The sequence below is a fragment of the Solanum pennellii genome, chromosome 1, assembly GCF_001406875.1.
Source record: "Solanum pennellii chromosome 1, SPENNV200".
Classification (NCBI taxonomy): domain Eukaryota; kingdom Viridiplantae; phylum Streptophyta; class Magnoliopsida; order Solanales; family Solanaceae; genus Solanum; species Solanum pennellii.
The window spans coordinates 84,885,527-84,907,319 of NC_028637.1; the positions used below are offsets into that span (position 1 = coordinate 84,885,527).

Consider the following 21,793-nt stretch of genomic DNA (forward strand, 5'->3'; position numbering starts at 1 on the left):
TTCTGGACTTTGCATTTACTATGCTTTTATGTTTACATGCACTAATCTTATATACAAGAATTTATACCTTTACTTTCTTCTTCTTCTTCTTTTTTCACCATCCCTTTTTGGTTTAGTTTTTGAGTAAACATTCAACTATTAACTAAGGTTTAGTTTCAGTTTCAACTAATTATTTATGATGATCCTTCTTGTAATGAATAGTGTGATTAGATTGAAAAAAAATATTGATTCAGTTTTTTTTAAAAAAAAATTTGCTAGTAATGAGAACTAAGAAATAAGAAAATAGATATATATATATAGAGAGGAGTGGCTTTAGTTTAGGTCCTAATAATTTTTAATGATTAGTTTTATGTTTTTAATTTTAGTAAAACAAATATTGAACATTTTTTAAAAAAAGATTCAACATTTATTAAAAGAAAAAGAGAGAGAGAAAGAGAAAAGCTATCTAACTCTTTACCAAAAATATGTTAAAACTTTGAATTAGCTAACTCAAATCTTTATATTCATTAATAACATTTTTATAACAATATCTAATATAATGTATTGTAAGCACTTAATTAATATCTTATCAATTAAAATTAATCTTTAGTCTTATATATCTATGTGAGGTCAAAGAGTTTATGTCATTGAATAATACTATCATAAAAACAACAAATATGCAGAAAAAAGAAGAGAAAAAAATAACATAACAATTATAAATTATTAATATTTGGCTCTATAAGTATATATTTAAGGCCTTATACTAAATTTTTAGTCTATATTATTAATTTCATATCATAATTCTTATTAAATTTGCATATTAAACTTATATGTAATATTTAATATTTATCTTTTAACTTAATCAAAATGTGATTATAAAGAATATAATAAGAATGAGAAAGAGTTTTCAGCCTTTATAAATAACAATTATTTTATTTATTTGAAATAGAATGGAAAACTTTTTCAAATTAATCAAATAATTTTAAATATTGCAAAGTTGAAATAAGAACAATTTAGCTATTTGTGGGTTGCAAAATGTGTTGCCTTAAAACACCATCTTTATTCTTTTTTTGTAATGCATTAAAATTATGCATCAATTATATTAGAATTAATCATGTTAAACTATAATACTATATTTCTTTTATAAGATCAAAGAAAACAAATGATAAAATTGTTGAACAACTTTAATATTTATATTATATTTTTATTTACATTATCCGCTATTTCGTATAATTGTGTTGTCAATATATTTTTATTAGCTTGGTAGTTGATAATGATTACCTCCAATTAATGTTCTTAGTATTTTTTAAAAATTAAATTCATTTGAGTTTAAGTAGGTAAATATATTATAAATAAACCAAAAGAATAGGTTTGATACATCAACATTTTGTAAATTTAAAATATCATACATAAAAAGGCATGATTAAGTAATTTATTCAAATATGAATATTAATAATTGATCTATTATTTACGCTGATAACTTATCTATTATTTACGCTGATAACTTATAGATCATACGTAACATTACTCAACTCCAATAATCTGGTTAAAAAGTTATTCATAATTGGTATCTACGCCAAACTTAAGTCATGTATTTGTATTTATACTTTTGGCTCTTAAATATAATTATTTAACATGCAGTATCATCCTATTAATAACCTAATTAACATAGTTATACATTATATATATTAAATTATACATAATATATATTATATTGATATATTATATAACTATTTATATAATATTGATACCTTATGTATGAAATTATTTTAGTTGGAAGTATTTTTCATCGCTTATATAATTACGTAAGAAGCCCTTTATTTTGCATATTTTATATATAACAATTATTTTAAAAATAAATAAATTTCTTATTCATTTTTAATATTTAGTAAGTTATTTGAAATTTTCTTTTTGTATAATCTAGACAAATATAATAAAATTAATGAAAAGATGAGGGCTATGTGAATTGAGGTGTGTCAAAAGGGGGGATAGAAGAAAATTAAATGAGATGTCATTGTAAAATTTATATTACTTCCTTCCTCTATAAAATTATTTTCTCCATTTTTTTTTAGAAAAAAACTTATTTTTCTATAAGAGATAACTTCTAAACGTTTTTAATTACTCAAACATAAAAATTTTCTTGCACACAAACAATACCCCAACAGTATTCTTTCATCGCTTTTTTTTCATTTGTTATTTTACTCCTCTGTAAATTATCTATGAAATCATGATCAAATTGGTGTTTTATGTTTAACATTTTCTTTCCAATTCTTCTTCTTTCTTTTTTTTTTTTTCAAGATTCTTCCTCAATCTTTATATAATTTTTCTTAGTTACAATTAGTGCTGGGAAAACAAACTCATATTTTGGTAACTCGTCTATATTTTAATTGATTGATTGAGTGATTTTTTATAGGAATAAAATATGGGTTGATATTCATATTCAATTCATAAAAATATGGGTAAAATATGAATTAGCTAAATGGGTTAAGATTTCAACTTTTATTCACTCATAATTCATGATATCACTTCTCTTCCTTTTTTTGTCTTTTATAAAACTAGTTATTCTTCTCTATAATTGAAAAGATGAAGTCTTTGGCCCTCCAAAAATATATATATTTTAAATGTACATTTCTTTCTTAATTATAATTATATTTTTTTATTTGTTTGATTTTTTATTGAATAACAAATAATACTGTAAAATAATCAAATCATATATTAGGTGACTCTCCGCCGAAGATCAATACGGAACTCAATAGGTGGCTTTTCGGCGAAGATGCAGAGAAGTAAACTCATGAATGTTGTCAAAAATCAGTTAGATCACCAACTTCAAAAAATAATTATCGTCAATTCATGAGGATTTTACCTTGATTTTTGGATACGTTATAGACTTTGATGTCTAGTTTCTATAGAATCAAGTCGCTTGTCACTCGAATCTCCTACCCCAAGATAGAGATTGTAGACATATAAATTGCAATTGGATCAAATTCATACAAAATTTGAATTAAATCCATGTTCATTTGGGCTGAATGATTAATTTGGGCTTTACAAATAAATGAGTTCATTTTATTAAAGTTGAATCCAAGGTCCATTTCACCTTGAAGCCCAAACTCATGCCATGTGTCATGGTTATTAGGCATCTGAAACCAACAAGGTGACGCCACATGTCCAAATGAGGTGTTAGTCCCAGTCAAGTGCAAGAACCAATTACAGCATGCCAAGTGTCAAAATGGCATCCTTTGGCCAATCATATGCAACCTTGTCCACCCCTACAACTATAAATAGGGGATGAACATGACACTTAAGAGGATCGAAAAAAACTCTTCAACAAGCATTCGGCAAATTGGAGAAAACTACAACATCAACATCGATAGTTCTTCGAAGGAGTGATCAACGGAGTTCTTCCCGGAGATCGACTTACAACGACGAATCACTTTCTAACGTCCCGGAGATTGACAACATCTCAAGGAGGTCTACATCATCCTACATTCGAGAAATACGCTACTGAAGGCCCTCGAACCGCGGATAAACTTAGGAGAGAGAATCAAGAGAACAACGGAATTGTACTCACAACGATTCATTAATAAAATCACATTTTTCTTTTATTTATTTTTCTTGCAGTTAATTTTCCACGCTTACGAAAATTTATTGCGAACATATTTGGCATGCCCAGTGGGACCAGTTCTGCTCTTCATCTCTTTCTCTTACAAATCAGAAACTACAGAGGCTACTACTGCAATAACGTTCAGAAAGAGTTGTGATTTGTCTAACAAGGAGTCTACTGATGCCGTGTCTGCTGGTCTCAGTCATGTTGGCCCTATTACTCGGTGTAAGTTCAAAAACAATGGGCTAGATGGATCTGAATACTTCACTTCTTTGGAGGTGATGAAAAGCAAAAACTCGCATACGATGGTCGTAAGTGCAACACCTAGGGGAAATCTTGCGTCTGTATTCTTCGGAGATTCTTCTCAAATTGGCTCCATCTTTGGTGATTCGGAAGATTCAATGGATTCTCCAACTTCAATGAATGTCAATGCTTTGATGGCTGACTCAACTGACATGGACAAGAAGTTTGCGATGATGGAGCAAACCATTGAGGCCTTGAAGAAATCCGTTGATGACAAAAATCTTCATATTGCTCAACTTATGAACAAGTTGGAGGCCTTTACGCCTGGAGAGTCAAGTCACGTTCCCACTTGTCAAACTGGTTTTGATCAACGAAATAAAGACGGTGAGGAATCTCTAGCAAAGTCCAAGTTTCAAAAGGAGAAACAATCTGCTTCAGTTGCTGCACTATCTATCCAACAGTTGCAAGACATGATAACGAACACTATCAGGGCTCAATATGGCGGACACCACAAAGTTCCTTGTATTACTCCAAGCCAAATACCAGACGGATTGATTATCTATCAACGCCAACAAATTATCAACCACCAAAGCTACAACATTTTGATGGCAAAGGGAACCCAAGGCAGCATATTGCCCACTTTGCTGAAACTTGTAGCAATGCTGGAACATATGACGACCTTTTGGTAAAACAATTTGTTCGTTCGCTGAAAGGGAATGCCTTCGCTGGTATATTGACCTGAAACATGAGTCCATTGATAGTTGGAAGCAACTTGAGAAGGAATTCCTTAATCGTTTCTACAGTACTAGCCGAAGCGTAAGCATGATAGAGTTGACTGGCACTAAGCAAAGAAAGGACGAGCCTGTGGTGGATTACATCAATCTTTGGAGATCGTTGAGCCTAGACTGCAAAGATCGTCTTTCTGAAATATCTGCTGTGGAAATGTGCATTCAGGGTATGCATTGGGAACTCTTATACATACTACAGGGAATTAAGCCGCGAACTTTTGAAGAACTTGCTACACGAGCGCATGACATGGAGTTGAGCATCACAAGCGATGGGAAACATCTCCTTTTGCTGATTTGACGAAGGAAAAGAAGGAGTTCAAGAAAGGTATGACCTCAAAGATCCAGACTAAGGAATCTATGGCGGTGAAAGCAACTTCTGTAAAGGTCACCACCAAGAGTAATCTAAAAGAGAAAGAAGCCCCAAGTCAATATCCAAGGGAGGAGAGGAGACTCGCAACCTTGAGGGAGTTAGAGGCTAAGGTCTACCCATTTCCAGATTCAGATGTACCTATGATTCTTGAGGAATTACTGGCTAAGAAGGTTATTGATCTTCCTGAGTCTAAGAGGCCTGAAGAGATCAATAAGGTTGGTCATCCTAGATATTGTAAGTTTCATCGCGCCCTTGGCCACCCGACAGGTAAATGTTTTATCTTGAAGGAGAAAATCATGATGTTGGTAAGTGAAGGAAAAATCATCATTGACCAAGATGTAACAGCGGAGGCAAATCATGCTAGTGTAGCACCAAATCAAAAGAAGTGCTCAAGGTCACCATCTATTCCAAACGCCACCTTTTTGTAATTCAGAAGTTTAGTGCCTGTTAAAGTTGATGTTTGAGGGTTCACTAGAGATAGACAACCACAAGGAAAATGAAGTTGATGGTTGGACTTGGGTTACTCGTAAGAAGCGGAGTCATCAAGCAGTTCTTGGATACGACTTCATAAGACAAAAGCGACAAGGAGCGATGTGAATAAGCTACAACCATCAAAAAATGTCAAGCCTTGTACTATTCGAAAGATCAATGATCCTTCATCGCAGAAGCTTCGAAGGCCCATTGCATTGGATGAATTCTTTCCTAAAAAATTCTTGTGGTAGTCAAATTGGTGCAACACATGTTATTTCCAGCACAGACGAAACAAAGGGAAACGAAGGTGAGCGTAATCCAACAATAACATAAGAACATCAAAGTGATGAAAAAGTTGCCCCATGTTGTGCTATAATATCCTTCACAGATGATGACTTGTTGTTAGGGTCTAAGCTACATAATAGACCCTTGTTTGTTGTAAGGTCTATTCAAGAGCAACATCTCAATCACATACTAATCGATGGTGGTTCGGCAGTCAATATCATGCCAAAAGTTGTTCTGAAAAACTTGGTATCTCTATTGATGAATTGTCCAAAAGTAACCTGACGATTCTGTTGGGCTTTGTGGAGGCTTGTGAGCCGGCCCGACCCATTACTGAAACCCTAGGTTAACCATTTGGCTTTCCTATAAATATGATCCTTGTATTTGTAATTCTAGAGTAGCACAAGTGAAATAAAATCCTCCTGTTACAGTCGTGGAGTAGGGAAACCGAACCACGTTAAATTCTTGTGTGTCCCGTTTGTGTTCCGTTTCTCTTTTCTCTAGATTATTTGTGTGTGTTGTGTGTTTAATTCCCAACAATTGGTATCAGAGCGAGGTTTCAACAACATTGTAACACAAACTGTGAGAAATTGTCACCTAGGGTTCTTGTGTGAAGAACTGTGTGCAGGGAGGAGTAGCCGCCGTTACCGTGTGGGTAACCTCAAGCAGCAGCCGGCTAGGAGAACCGCGCAGGGTGCGAACAGCCGTCGTCCGTGTGCTGTCCGTCGCGCCGTTCCGTTGGCCGCCGCGTCGAGGAGCCTCAGATCCAGCCGCGAGCGTCCAGATCGTGAGCATCGTCCAAATCGCCGCCCGCTGTCTGTAGACGCCGTTAAGGGAATTGCCGAAGTCCTTTGAGATGGCAGAAGATGGGAAGTTCCGAATTGAGAAGTTCGATGGTACAGATTTCAGTTGGTGGAAGATGCAGATTGAAGATTTGCTGGTTCAGAAAGATTTGGACGTAGTGTTGGGTGACAAGCAAGGAAAATTGTCTGATGCAGAGTGGGCAGTTTTGGATCGGAAAGCTATGTCAGTTATCCGACTCTCGTTGACCAAGAATGTTGCGTTCAACATTCTTAAGGAGAAGACAGCGAAAGGCATCTTGGAAGCCTTGTCTAACATGTACGAGAAGCCATCTGCAGCAAACAAAATTTTTCTGATTAGAGAGTTGGTGAACACAAAGATGAAGGAAGGCAGTTCAGTTACCGAGCACATCAACTCATTGAATTCGATCTTAGCCAGACTTTTGTCAGTTGGCATTAAGTTCGATGATGAAGTTCAAGCTTTACTACTGTTATCATCATTGCCTGACAGTTGGTCCGGAACGGTTACAGCAGTTGCCAGTTCAGTGGGACCTAATGGATTCACCTTTGAGAAGATTCGTGATCTCGTTCTTGGCGAGGATGTCAGAAGAAGGAGTTCTGGAGAATCATCAGGTGATATGCTAAACGTCGTCAGAGGCAGAGGAAATAACAGAGGTAGTGGGAGCAGGAACCGAAGAAGGAGTCAGTCAAAGGCTCGGGATGGCTCAGGTGTAACATGTTGGAACTGCAAGGAGGTGGGGCATTTCAGGAATCAATGCCAGAAAGACAAACAAGTCAACATTGCAGAAGACAGCGTCAACGAGGATTTGTTTATCTGTTGCGCGGAGAGCAATGTGGATTCCTGGGTCATGGATTCTGGTGCTTCTTTTCACGCTACCCACAGCAGTGAAGCATTGCAGAATCTGGTTATTGGAGACTTTGGAAAGGTAAGGCTTGCAGACGATAGAGCTCTTGATGTTACGGGCATGGGTGACATGGTGCTGAAGACGCCAGTCGGTTTCTGGACCTTGAAGGATGTCAGAGTTGTTCCAAGCTTGACGAAAAGTTTGATTTCTGTTAGGCAGTTGGATGAACAGGGACATCATGTGAAGTTCGGAAATGGGCAGTGGAAGGTCGTGAGGGGCAATCTTGTCATGGCTCGTGGAACAAAAAGAGGATCGTTGTATATTGTCGGATTACCGTCTGAGGGAGTGACCGTCCCAGTTCAGAAGAAAAACAAAGTCCGGTTCACAGAATCTCGTGGGCAGAAGAAGGTTGTCTTTGCAAGAAAGAAACCCAGAGCCACAGGTCAGATTCAGGATGAACGAGCAAGGAAAGGTTCAGGAAGACCAGTCAGAGGCGTTCGTGGCAGTGGGAGCACCGGCCGTGCTTCAGCCAAGGCTCCTAGAAGACAGTGGGTCAAGAGAACCAGTATTCCAGCTGTTGATACGTCTCCAGAAAATATCTTGCTGAGTATGGAGAGTGTTTGTTCTCAGGGAGTTCTAGGATCCGGCAGTTCGTGTCTCAAGTGGGAGCCGGTAGGGACCGAGGACGAGTCAAGGGCAGTTTCAGCCGTGACTGATGTGTTGAAGCTTCGGGGAGCTTCAACGGGCCTTTCAGTTGACTGATGAGAAGGCCGCTGTAGCAGGAGAGAGTTGAAAAAGATTACTAGACATACAAGTGTTCTAAGTGGATGGCAGTTGAAATTCTTCAAGCCTCCAAGTGGGAGATTGTTGGGCTTTGTGGAGGCTTGTGAGCCGGCCCGACCCATTACTGAAACCCTAGGTTAACCATTTGGCTTTCCTATAAATATGATCCTTGTATTTGTAATTCAAGAGTAGCACAAGTGAAATAAAATCCTCCTGTTACAGTCGTGGAGTAGGGAAACCGAACCACGTTAAATTCTTGTGTGTCCCGTTTGTGTTCCGTTTCTCTTTTCTCTAGATTATTTGTGTGTGTTGTGTGTTTAATTCCCAACAATTGGTATCAGAGCGAGGTTTCAACAACATTGTAACACAAACTGTGAGAAATTGTCACCTAGGGTTCTTGTGTGAAGAACTGTGTGCAGGGAGGAGTAGCCGCCGTTACCGTGTGGGTAACCTCAAGCAGCAGCCGGCTAGGAGAACCGCGCAGGGTGCGAACAGCCGTCGTCCGTGTGCTGTCCGTCGCGCCGTTCCAGTGGCCGCCGCGTCGAGGAGCCTCAGATCCAGCCGCGAGCGTCCAGATCGTGAGCATCGTCCAAATCGCCGCCCGCTGTCTGTAGACGCCGTTAAGGGAATTGCCGAAGTCCTTTGAGATGGCAGAAGATGGGAAGTTCCGAATTGAGAAGTTCGATGGTACAGATTTCAGTTGGTGGAAGATGCAGATTGAAGATTTGCTGGTTCAGAAAGATTTGGACGTAGTGTTGGGTGACAAGCAAGGAAAATTGTCTGATGCAGAGTGGGCAGTTTTGGATCGGAAAGCTATGTCAGTTATCCGACTCTCGTTGACCAAGAATGTTGCGTTCAACATTCTTAAGGAGAAGACAGCGAAAGGCATCTTGGAAGCCTTGTCTAACATGTACGAGAAGCCATCTGCAGCAAACAAAATTTTTCTGATTAGAGAGTTGGTGAACACAAAGATGAAGGAAGGCAGTTCAGTTACCGAGCACATCAACTCATTGAATTCGATCTTAGCCAGACTTTTGTCAGTTGGCATTAAGTTCGATGATGAAGTTCAAGCTTTACTACTGTTATCATCATTGCCTGACAGTTGGTCCGGAACGGTTACAGCAGTTGCCAGTTCAGTGGGACCTAATGGATTCACCTTTGAGAAGATTCGTGATCTCGTTCTTGGCGAGGATGTCAGAAGAAGGAGTTCTGGAGAATCATCAGGTGATATGCTAAACGTCGTCAGAGGCAGAGGAAATAACAGAGGTAGTGGGAGCAGGAACCGAAGAAGGAGTCAGTCAAAGGCTCGGGATGGCTCAGGTGTAACATGTTGGAACTGCAAGGAGGTGGGGCATTTCAGGAATCAATGCCAGAAAGACAAACAAGTCAACATTGCAGAAGACAGCGTCAACGAGGATTTGTTTATCTGTTGCGCGGAGAGCAATGTGGATTCCTGGGTCATGGATTCTGGTGCTTCTTTTCACGCTACCCACAGCAGTGAAGCATTGCAGAATCTGGTTATTGGAGACTTTGGAAAGGTAAGGCTTGCAGACGATAGAGCTCTTGATGTTACGGGCATGGGTGACATGGTGCTGAAGACGCCAGTCGGTTTCTGGACCTTGAAGGATGTCAGAGTTGTTCCAAGCTTGACGAAAAGTTTGATTTCTGTTAGGCAGTTGGATGAACAGGGACATCATGTGAAGTTCGGAAATGGGCAGTGGAAGGTCGTGAGGGGCAATCTTGTCATGGCTCGTGGAACAAAAAGAGGATCGTTGTATATTGTCGGATTACCGTCTGAGGGAGTGACCGTCCCAGTTCAGAAGAAAAACAAAGTCCGGTTCACAGAATCTCGTGGGCAGAAGAAGGTTGTCTTTGCAAGAAAGAAACCCAGAGCCACAGGTCAGATTCAGGATGAACGAGCAAGGAAAGGTTCAGGAAGACCAGTCAGAGGCGTTCGTGGCAGTGGGAGCACCGGCCGTGCTTCAGCCAAGGCTCCTAGAAGACAGTGGGTCAAGAGAACCAGTATTCCAGCTGTTGATACGTCTCCAGAAAATTTCTTGCTGAGTATGGAGAGTGTTTGTTCTCAGGGAGTTCTAGGATCCGGCAGTTCGTGTCTCAAGTGGGAGCCGGTAGGGACCGAGGACGAGTCAAGGGCAGTTTCAGCCGTGACTGATGTGTTGAAGCTTCGGGGAGCTTCAACGGGCCTTTCAGTTGACTGATGAGAAGGCCGCTGTAGCAGGAGAGAGTTGAAAAAGATTACTAGACATACAAGTGTTCTAAGTGGATGACAGTTGAAATTCTTCAAGCCTCCAAGTGGGAGATTGTTGGGCTTTGTGGAGGCTTGTGAGCCGGCCCGACCCATTACTGAAACCCTAGGTTAACTATTTGGTTTTCCTATAAATATGATCCTTGTATTTGTAACTCTAAAGTAGCACAAGTGAAATAAAAATCCTCCTGTTACAGTCGTGGAGTAGGGAAACCGAACCACGTTAAATTCTTGTGTGTCCCGTTTGTGTTCCGTTTCTCTTTTCTCTAGATTATTTGTGTGTGTTGTGTGTTTAATTCCCAACAAGGTTTCAATCAAGGAGGACAACGATCCATAGGAAAGGTTCGTGTAGGATTGTCTATTGGCGATGTGAAATCAAACACTTTAATTCATGTCATAGATGCCAAAACATCATACAAATTGTTGTTCGGATGTCCTTGGGTTCATGAAAATGGAGTGGTGCTATTTACTTTGCATCAATGCATGAAGTACATGAAAGATGGTGAAGTCGTCAAAATTGATGCAGACATCAATCCTTTCACTGAGACAGAGTCATATTTTGCAGATGCAAAATTTTACTTAGATTCTGGAAGATCAAATATGGAAAAACATGAAGAAGCCGACTCAATTGATTTCGAAGATAGTAAAGTTCAATGGGCTGCTATCAAGATGTCTAAGAAGAGGACGGAAGAGGTTTGCATCAAGCTTTCACTATCTAAAGGAGACGTGCAAACTAATATGGATGATGAGCAACCAATTTTTTGGTATATTCCACGTGAACATCGAAAAAAGGGACAATCACCGCTAGAGGAATGCACTCAACAAGTCCAGCCACCGAGGAAGTAACTTAGTCACATAACCCTCCAAGATTTGAAGGAGAAAATGACTCTCCCGGTCGCGCAAATCCCGTGTGTCGCTTTGGAGCCCTTTAAAGGCAATATCCAAGTTGGTAAGATAAAAGGTAACTTTGATCAAAAGGTCTTCACATTCTCAAATCCAGTGAAATTAGGAGAACTCAGGGGTGAAGTCATTGGTGAAAAAGATACACGGGCTTATAAAGTCTCAAATGCAGTTAAGAAAACAAGGATATCATGTCACAACTCCTAAGTTTATGTTAGGATTCAGCTTGCCAGAGCCTCTTCAAATTTCGTGTAAGAAGGGGAAGAAGTTACTTCATCCCACTACACCTCTACATAAAAGATAGAGGAAGCTAAGGAGGGTAAAACACCACGACGGACTTCGGTGTTTGAACGCATTGAGAGATTGACACCTCGTGTCTCTGCATTTGAAAGATTGGGCTGCAAGGGCGATAAAAGATCCTCTAAACAAGTGGATGAATATGCCACCACCTCAAATACCTCTGTATTTCATCGCTTTGGAACCAAAAGAAAGCCATTATCCGAAAGGAGATTGCTGGAGCATGAAAATCAAGATTCTGGTGATATAATTGACGACAAAGATGTTCATAGTGTTTTCCCATCACGTATGAAGAGAAAAGTTGTATTGTCAATCATCTTTGATGGTTCTTTGAGGGAAAAAAGAAGCACAATTATTGTCACCAACCAATTTCATGGAGAAACCAAGAAGGAGGAAGATAAAGCCATCAAAGTCTTCATGAGAAACGAGGTAGAAGATTCAAACTTGCCACAATTATCCTATCACATAACAGTGGAAGAAGGTCCAGACGTTGATGATGAAAATGATGATGTCCAAGAGGCTCCCCCGCAATTGGAGGATGGCGTACAATCTATCGTAGACGACCTCAAGGAACTAAATCTAGGCACTATAGAAGATCCACATCCAATCTTTATTAGCACACTTCTTACACCAGAAGAAGAGAGGAAATACTTTAAGTTATTGGTTGAGTTTAAGGATATTTTTGCTTGGTCGTACAAAGAAATGCCAGGCCTTAGTCCCAGCATAGCTATTCATCATTTGGGGATCAAAAAGGGAACACGTCCTATAAAGCAGTCACAACGAGTGTTTCGTACGGAGTTGGTCACACAAATTGAAGCGGAGGTCAACAAGCTCATCGAAGCTGGATTTATTCGAGAAGAGAAATACCCTTTGTGAATCTCAAATATTGTGCCTGTTAAGAGAAGAATGGTCAAATACGTGTATGTGTTGATTTTCAAGATTTGAACAAGGCGTGTCCAAAAGATGACTTCCCTTTGCCAATCATTGAGCTCATGGTTGATGCTACAACTGGGCATGAAGCTATGTCATTTCTGGATGGGTCTTCTGGATATAATCAAATCAGAATGTCTCCAAAAGATGAAGAATACACTGCATTTTGAACTCCAAAAGGGATTTATTGTTACAAAGTGATGCCCTTTGGTCTAAAGAATGCTGCGGCCACCTATCAACGTGCAATGCAAAACATACTTGATGACATGCTTCATAAGAGGGTGGAATGTTACGTCGATGACTTAGTGGTAAAGACGAAGCAAAGGGAACACCATCTTGAAGACCTTCAAATTGTTTTTGAAAGGTAGAAGTTTGACCTAAAGATGAATCCTCTCGAATGCGCATTTGGGGTTACCTCTGGAAAGTTTCTTGGCTTCGTTGTGCGTCACCGAGGAATTGAAGTTGATCCTTCAAAGATTGATGCCATTCAAAAAATGCCTGAGCCAAAGAACTTGAGAGACCTCCGCAGTATACAAGAAAATTTGGCATTCATCTGTAGGTTCATTTCTAACCTTGCTGGACGATGTCAACCCTTCAATCATTTGATGAGGAAAGATATTTCTTTCCACTGGGATCAATCATGTCAAAATGCTTTTGAAAGCATCAAAAGCTACTTGTTAAATTTACCTGTATTAGGGGCACCAACTCCTGGGAAGCCATTGATACCATACATTGCATCGCAAGAGCGATCACTTGGGGCACTTCTTGCCCAAGAGAATGAATCTAAGAAGGAACAAGCACTATACTATCTGAGTCGGACTTTGATAGGGGCTGAGTTGAATTATACACCTATCGAGAAGATGTGCTTAACATTGTTTTATGCAATAAAGAAATTGAGGCATTATTTTGAAGCCTACACCGTCAAGCTAATTTCTCGGGCTGATCCCGTGAAGTTTGTAATGACTCGACCAGTTCTCTCAGGATGTCTAGCAAGATGGTCTATATTGTTTAATCAATATGAGATCATATACACACCTCAAAAAGCTGTGAAGGGGCAAGCACTTGCTAATTTCCTTGCCGATCATCCTCTTCCGGGAAAATGGGAAACTTCAGATGAGTTCCCTGATGAAGACACATTTTTTACTGAAGAGCTGCCATCCTGGACAATGTTCGTTGATGGATCTGCAAGCCAAGAAGAAGCAGGGCCAGGAGTAGTGTTGATATCTCCAGAAGGACTAATCTTACCATTCTCCTTTGTTCTAGGTGAAACATGTTCCAACAATGTTGCAGAATACCAAGCTTTGATTGTGGGCCTTGAAATGGCATCAGATATGAAGAATCCTCAATTGGATGTATACTGTGACTCACAATTGATCATCAATCAACTCTCGGGGAGTTACGAGGTGAAGAAAGAAGATCTTTTGTCATATCACCAATATGCTACTTTCTTACTTGAAAGGTTTGATCGAGTGTTCTTAAATCAAGTCCCAAGAGAAGAAAACCGCATGGCAGATGCTTTGGCTAACTTGGCTACAACAATGGCACTTGGAGAAAATGAGACAACAAAGGTACGTACGTGTATGTCATCGATGGGTTGTTCCTAGTTGTCTTGATCTTCAAATCTGTGAAAGCCATCATATATCTGTTCGGGTGGCTGAAGAAGAAGATTGGAGGAAACCACTGATTGAGTATCTTGAACATGGAAGGCTGCCTGAGGATCCACGAGTAAGAGCAGACATTAAGAGAAGGGCACCACGATTCATCTTTCACGATGAAATACTATTTCGTCGTTCTGTTGAGGGACTATTCTTGCGGTGTCTTGAAAAAGAAGAAGCTCAACAAACAATGGAATAGGCATATTATGGCACATGTGGAGCTCACCAATCAGGGCCTAAACTTCATTTTCGCATCAAGAGGATGGGCTACTATTGGCCGACAATGGTAATGGACTGCTTAGAGCATGCCAAAAAGTGTCAAGCGTGTCAATTCAACGCTAATTACATTCATCAATCTCCAGAGGCTATGCATCTGACTGTAGCCTCGTGGCCCTTCGATGCATGGGGACTTGATGTTGTTGGACCTCTTCCAAAGTCATCAAAAGGACAAATGTATATCTTGGCTGCCACTGACTATTTCTCTAGATGGGCTGAAGTTGTACCATTAAAAGAGGTAAAGAAGGAAAATGTTGTTGATTTTATCAAATCAAACATAATTTTTAGATATGGTATACCATGATGTATAGTCAGTGATAATGGAACACCATTCAACAATAAACTCATGAGTAGTTTGTGTGAGAAGTTCAGTTTTAAGCAACATAAATCTTCAATGTACAATGCACCTGCTAATGGTCTTGCTGAAGCTTATAACAAGACACTTGGTAACCTATTGCACAAAGTAGTTGCAAATAATAAAAGAGACTGGCATGACAGAGTTGGTGAAGCTTTGTGGGCATATTGTACAACCTTTAGAACGGCTACGCAAGCGACGCCGTTTTTGTTGGTGAATGGCGTAGAAGCAGTCCTTCCATTGGAGAAGCAAATTCCATCATTGGGAATAGCAGTCCAAGAAGGACTTACAACTGAAAGCAACACCCAACTTCGTCTAGCAGAGTTAGAGGCATTAGATGAAAAGAGATTGGAAGCGCAACAAAAATGGGAGTGTTATCAAGCTCGACTTGCAAGAGAATTCAATAAGAAAGTGCGACCTCGATCATTTCAAGTGGGAGACTTGGTCTTAGAAGTCCGGAGACCCATAATCCTCAACAAACGCATCGGGGACAAGTTCACATCAAAATGGGATGGACCGTATGTTGTGAAGGAAGCATATTCAAGTGGCGCTTAAATATTTTAGACCAAGACGGTGTGAGAGTTGGTCCCATCAATGCCTAGTATTTGAAGCAATACTTCCCATAAAAGTTGTCTACGCTCAGTCAAATGAGTAAAAAAAAAAAAGAGAAGAAGCTCGCCAAGGAGTTCGTTAGCATTGGATCAACCGACTTGCAATTCTACTAGAGTTTTTTGTACAATGGAGATAATTTTTTGTAATTCACTAATGCTTCAGTAAGTTACTCAAAATTAGGGGCATCTTTACCTATAACATCAAAACTGGATACCCTTTAGGATCAAAGCTCTATGTTGAAATGGTAAACCCACAAAGATCATGGTACGAACACTCCAAGGTCAAGAGACAATTTTTATTTCAGTTGTCAATACAAGAGTGACATGACATCGGAATCTTCAGGGAGAAATGGCATGTCTTCTAATTCTGCTAGAGAGCCTTACAGGGGTGATGACTTCTTCTTCTCCACTTGCATACATGACAGAAATCCTTTATATGTAGTGAAACTTCCATAAGAAGGTCTTTCTTGCTATAAGATGAGCTTATCCGAAAGCTGCTCATTTATGAAAGACAAGACTCTCCCGTGACATCGACTTTTGTGGGTCAATTTTGAGAGAAATACTTCTCCTGGACAACATGGTGTGTTGCACATTTCTTACTTGAGACTTGATCAGCATGAACTGCTACTAGATGCATAGTCTTATCAGCAGCAAGCAGGCTCGGTGCAAGTGAGGAATTCTCAGTATCTGATATGCTCCAGCATTATCTCCATCATTTCTATCAGTTGGAGACGACATCATTTCCAAAGTTTGGACTTCTTCGACAGCAGAATTATCTTTCACTAAGGTTTCAGGATTGTCGTTCACCGACTCAAATGCAACATCATTACTGATAAAATGATAAACAATGTATTTGAATTTAGCCAATCAAGATGAACATTAGAAGTTTCGTCTCAGAGAAATAAGAAGCTCATAGTTTCAGAATTCAGGCTGACTTTGAAAATACATCTATGCTAATCTGGAAAGCTATTGGCCATGATTTTTACATATGATGTACATCTATGAGTTGTTCTTCCAACGGAGCGAGAATCGCATCATTTCGAGGCTCCTACGCTGAGATATTGATTTTCTCCCGAAGTTGCTAAAAGCTGAAAAGTTGAGCGAGACAGAACTGTAGCCAACTTTGAAAATACATATGTACTAATCTCGAAGGATTTTGGCCGTGATTTTTACGTGAGTTATATTCTATGAGTTACGCTTCCAACGGATCAAGAATCACATCATTTCGAGGCTCCTACGCCGAGATATTGATTTTCTCCCGAAGTTGCTAAAAGCTGAAAAGTTGAGCGAGACAGAACTGTAGCCAACTTTGAAATATGTACTAATCTGGAAGGATTTTGGCCGTGATTTTTACATGAGTTATATTTCTATGAGTTATGCTTCCTATTAAAGAAGAATCACGTTATTTTGATGCCCCCACATCGAGTTATTGGTTTTCTACCGCAGGTGCTATAAGCTGAAAAGTCTATTAAGGCAGCATTCGAGCTAACTTTGGAATAGTAGGCGTACTAACCCGGAAATCTTTCAGTCATGAATTTCACATATATTATATTTGTATGAGTTATATTTCTAATGAAATGCCGCATCCTTTGTTTGAGAGCTCCTACTACGAGTTACAGAATTTTAACGTAAGAGCTCAAAGCTGAAATTTTGGGAGAAAGTAGTCCGGCATCTGGAGTAAGTTACATAGTACACGACAAACACTCAAACTAGAGAACTGAAAGAACGCACTTGAGAAGAAGAAAAAAAACCAACACTTGTATTCATTCAACAAGGTCACTACATCAGAACAATGTTTCAAAAAAAAAAAAAACAAGACAAAAAAAAAAGCACACACAATAGAACAAGAAATTGAGAAAGAACGACATTATGCGGGATAAAAAACTAAGAAATAAACTTATGGCTAAGGATTTGGTGAAGACTTGTCTCAGCATCTTCCTTAGCTTATCTAGTTCTTTTATTTCTATTTCCGACAAGGGAATGATTTTCTCAATGGCATGAATTTCATCTTCACGGTAGTGATAATCTTTTGATTTTGAGATAACCTCTTTTGATGATCCTCAATAAGCGAGATGGTTTTCTTCTTCTTTGAAGCCCATACTTTCAACTCTTTTTCAGCTCTTGCAAGGACTTTTTGAAGCCCTTCCAAGTGTTTGTCCATATTGATTCTCTCCTCATTTGCGGTATTAAGACCTTGTTGGGCAGCAGAAAGCAACTCTTGATGAGAATCCCTTGTTATCTATTGAGAAGTGGACAGCCTTGCAACATCATAATCTCTATGTTTCTTGAGAAAATCTTCAAGGAGAACCTCTAAAGGATTAAGGTTGATGAAGTCAACTTCTCGAAGACCATTCAGAATCGAGGCAAAACCTATCTCCAACTCTTTGAGGTTCTCTGAAGATTCAAAAGAGAACTGAGTGATACACTCACATAAGGTGCGCCACATTCCAGAAACATAAGACAATTTGAAGCCAGAAATAATCTTTGGTGATTCAAAATTAGAGGCAGTTGCCAACAAAGGGCAAACCAAATCCTTGGAAACATTTGGACATCCAATTTGAGAAGTTTCAACAACCTCCACATTAGTTGAGATGTTTTGAAAAGTTTCAACATTTTCAGAAAAAAGGACCATTGGCTTTGTCGGTTGGATCTCATTCGCGGCTTCACTCTTAACTTCAACAAGTGGGGGGTGAGAACTCTTCACCACATTGAGAAAAGTCGAGCTGGTGATACAATCTTCAAATACATCTACATCGCTAGGGATGTCCCCAAGACCCAACTGGATAATTAAAAAAAACTGAATTAATATTCAATGATTAAAAAAAAGGGGGGGCAAGTAAGTTTAGAGAAATATTTGAAAGGTGATTTTTACCTGTTGTGCCAATTCTTTCAAGGGCATCGTAGAACCAGCAGCACCATCTTCAAAGATCGCAGTGTCAATACAAATGGAATCCAATTCAGCGAACTCGCATTGTTGAGTGTTCAAGTCCTTAGGCTTTTTCTTCAAACGCTTCCAATGTAGCTCTTGGCTAACATTGCTCTCATTGGAGCTAGAGGCTGCACTAATGCAAATGTCGATCTCCTGGAGTGAAATAGACGTTTTTGACGTGTTACTATAAGATGGTGCAATGCCAAGTGACTTTACAACACCTTCATTCGATGAGCTGAAAGGTTTCTTCCTCTTGAGAGTTACGTTGATCACCTCTTTATCAGCGAGGTTGACAGCCTTGGGAGTCTGTAATGGATCCTCACCTTCTTTACCAACATGTGTTGTCTTGCTCTTCAAACTTTTAGACTTGGAAACAACTCTAACAGATTGCGGAGGAATGTTTGGTGTCGCCTTAGACTTTAAAGGCTGAGATAGCTTTTCTTGAAGTTGTTCTCCTTTGGTTGATAAAGAAACATCATCTCTTTTCGGGCTTCTCAAAATTATGTGAGTACTTCGTCTTAGCAGAGTCTCTCAATGGGATGGCCATCAATCTGAATACTCACGAATCATTAAAGAGCCCTTATTGGACGGACGCATTGGTATGATAATCTTCGAAGAGCTTCCAAGATGAACACATGAATCCCATGGTTGAACCAAAGCTAGTAGTGAACCATCATAATGGTGCTCTATGAGGGCGCCAGGAAAATCTTGAAAATATCCAAATTGACGACTAAATCGGTGAGGGCTATAAGGCTCTACAATCAATTCATTATCGAACCTCAAAGTGACAAAACTTGAACGGAGGGCTATAAAAAAATCGCTCCAGGAAGTGGACAATTTTCCACTATCATCAATATGCAACTCCTTTCCTTGTAGCATGGCTAGATTGTGGGGGTCATGCACATTCACTTATTGAAATAACTTGCGAGCATCAAAAAGGTCAAAAGATTTTGCCATCCTTTCTCCAGAAATCTGCGAGATTCGCAAACCTCGTTGAGGACGACTAACACGGAAGTAGGTCTCAAAATACTCACCTATCCACCCATATACATAATGAATGGGCTGTAATGTATCACAAGCACCTGAGTTTGAAGAAGTAAATATATCCTTAATGCCGCATAGATGCTTGCTAGGACCGGCACTGCCAAAGAAAATATTTCTCCATGAGCCATCAAGCTTGCGACTTTTAAGACACTAGCACGAATACAATCAGCTTTCTTGCTAGGAAAAACAAACTTGCAAAGCCAACATACGAGAAAAGCTGCCATATAAGTCTCATCTCTGAAGGATTCTTCTACGCCTAGCTCGACAAAAGGAGCATTCTCCTTTTCAGTTCGAGAAAAAAGCTCATGTCAATATTTCCAGAAGGATCATGATTCATCCTTGGTTTTGTACGATTCTTAGATGTCTTTGGTGAAGGCTCGACATATTTTTTTGGCCCCATAAACCAAAACTTTGTCCGTTCTCGAAAAGAGACTTCATCGATGGCACTTTTGGTAAGTCGATAGAATGCTGAAAACAAGAAGGAACAACTTCTTGGGAGAAAATACTTCCCTTGATCATCTACATGTGTCAACTCCTTAGCCGAGGGTACAACTTCATTATAAAAGGAACCATGAACAGGAAGACCTCCAATGGTTCTCAAATCCCATAAAGAAATAGACAACTCTCCGATGAAGGTAGAGACCGTATTAGTGGGTGGACGCCAGTTCTCGCAGAAGGCCTGGAGAACATTTTCGTTGTGATCGTATGTGAACATCGAAGCAAAGATAGCATCCTAAGTTTTGATGTTATCTAGAGTCTCCTTGGAGCGAGCAATCACATCCTCTACCCACTCCCAATAGCCAGACGTATAGCGGACCTCACCAAACCCAGAAGAAGGAACACGCCAACTGCTAAGATGTTCATCGCGACGAGGAGGGACGGCAACAACAACGTTTTAATGATTAGAAGACCTCAAAAGGAGAACTTTTTCAGTTGTGACCTTGCCGGAGAAATTGTCCGTAACATCCTTCGTTTCTGTTGACAACCACTCCGGGAGATGATGAGACGTATCCAGCATCTTCCTAATGAGTGGGAAGACGCCGATCACCGCAGGATGAACTTTCAAAGTGAGAACTTTGGCGCGCGCATGTTGCTTGTTCTCAATGATTTCAAGGCAAGGGTACGGTGCATCTTGATCACTAAAGTCCATTGTCGTTGCTGGAAACCAAGATCGCGCACTGAGGCTCTGAAAAAAAAAGTTAAAAAGGTTACGTTGGCGAAAACACGATTGGAGTAATCAAAAGACAAAAAGATCTCACCATCAGAAATGGGTTCAAACTTGAAGATCAAAACTGTAGCAATTGAAAAAGAATTTGGCTACAAATATTTTATATGTCGTAGTGCCGTGTTTCTAGTTTCGGAAAAACCAAAAGCCTTGCGGTTTCGATATTTATACAATTAGAAATGAATTTTATACTACGGACGCACAAATCTGTCAATCTCAAGCAGGTCCAACATTGAAGATAAAAACTGTAGCAATGTATTGAAAGTTTGGCTGCAATTTTATTTCTACGTTATAGCCCCATGTTTCTAGTAAATCAAGCGGCTTGCAATTTCAATTTTCTACAATTAGAAATGAATTTTATATTACGGATGCGCAAATCTGTCAATCTCAAGCAGGTCTAACATTGAAGATAAAAACTGCAGCGATGGATTAAAAGTTTGGTTGCACTCTTTTTTCTAAAAGATAGCCTAGTGTTTCTAGTTTCGGAAAAATCAAACGGATTACAATTTCTACTTTTCTACAATTAGATATGAATTTTACACTACAGGCGCGCAAAGCTGAAGCATAAAAACGGGTTACTGAAAAAAAATCCTATTTTACCTGAGAAAGTAGCAAGAACACCTTGCTTGAAGTTTCTTTCGAGATATCAGGGAAGTTACGTCTATCGATTTGAAAGAAAGACGTCGCACTTTAAGAGTTCAGTACACTCGGCTAACTTGCTTGTAGCATTTTGAATTTTTGTATGATGAAATTCTTTATGCATTGGAAGGGATTATATGGGGATTCTTGTGAATAACTTCTAATTCTCCCACAAGGCATAGTTAGGTGAATTTGGAAATTAAAAATCTGATTTGGATTGAAATATTTCATTTCCATTTCGAAGTCATACCAATATGGAAGGATGAACCAAAGAGTTAAGGAAAGAATATTATCTTCATTGACTTGGATAAAGGAAAGTTTATATTCTTTTTATTTGTAACAAAATCCAATCAATTTTTTTATCTTTTTTTCCCCACCTTACAACGAAGATCAGACAGAAAAAATGTTACTACCCACTAGACCTATCTATTTGAAATTGACATAGAGGGTCCATGTGGTTGTCGAGCAAGAAGGTTTTTCTGA

General features: G+C 39.3%; 1 protein-coding gene across 1 annotated transcript; it reads right to left on the bottom strand.

The window, feature by feature from the left end:
• Positions 1-17,317: 17,317 nt before the first annotated feature.
• LOC114075560 lies at positions 17,318-20,596 on the bottom strand. The gene is made up of 5 exons (XM_027913915.1): positions 20,387-20,596; positions 19,970-20,125; positions 19,485-19,727; positions 18,346-18,930; positions 17,318-18,252 (listed from the first exon to the last, which is right to left on the bottom strand). The coding sequence occupies exons 1-5, from the start codon at positions 20,594-20,596 to the stop codon at positions 17,713-17,715; spliced, it is 1,734 nt and encodes a 577-aa protein (XP_027769716.1). The 3' UTR covers positions 17,318-17,712.
• Between the last annotated feature and the right edge of the window lie 1,197 nt (positions 20,597-21,793).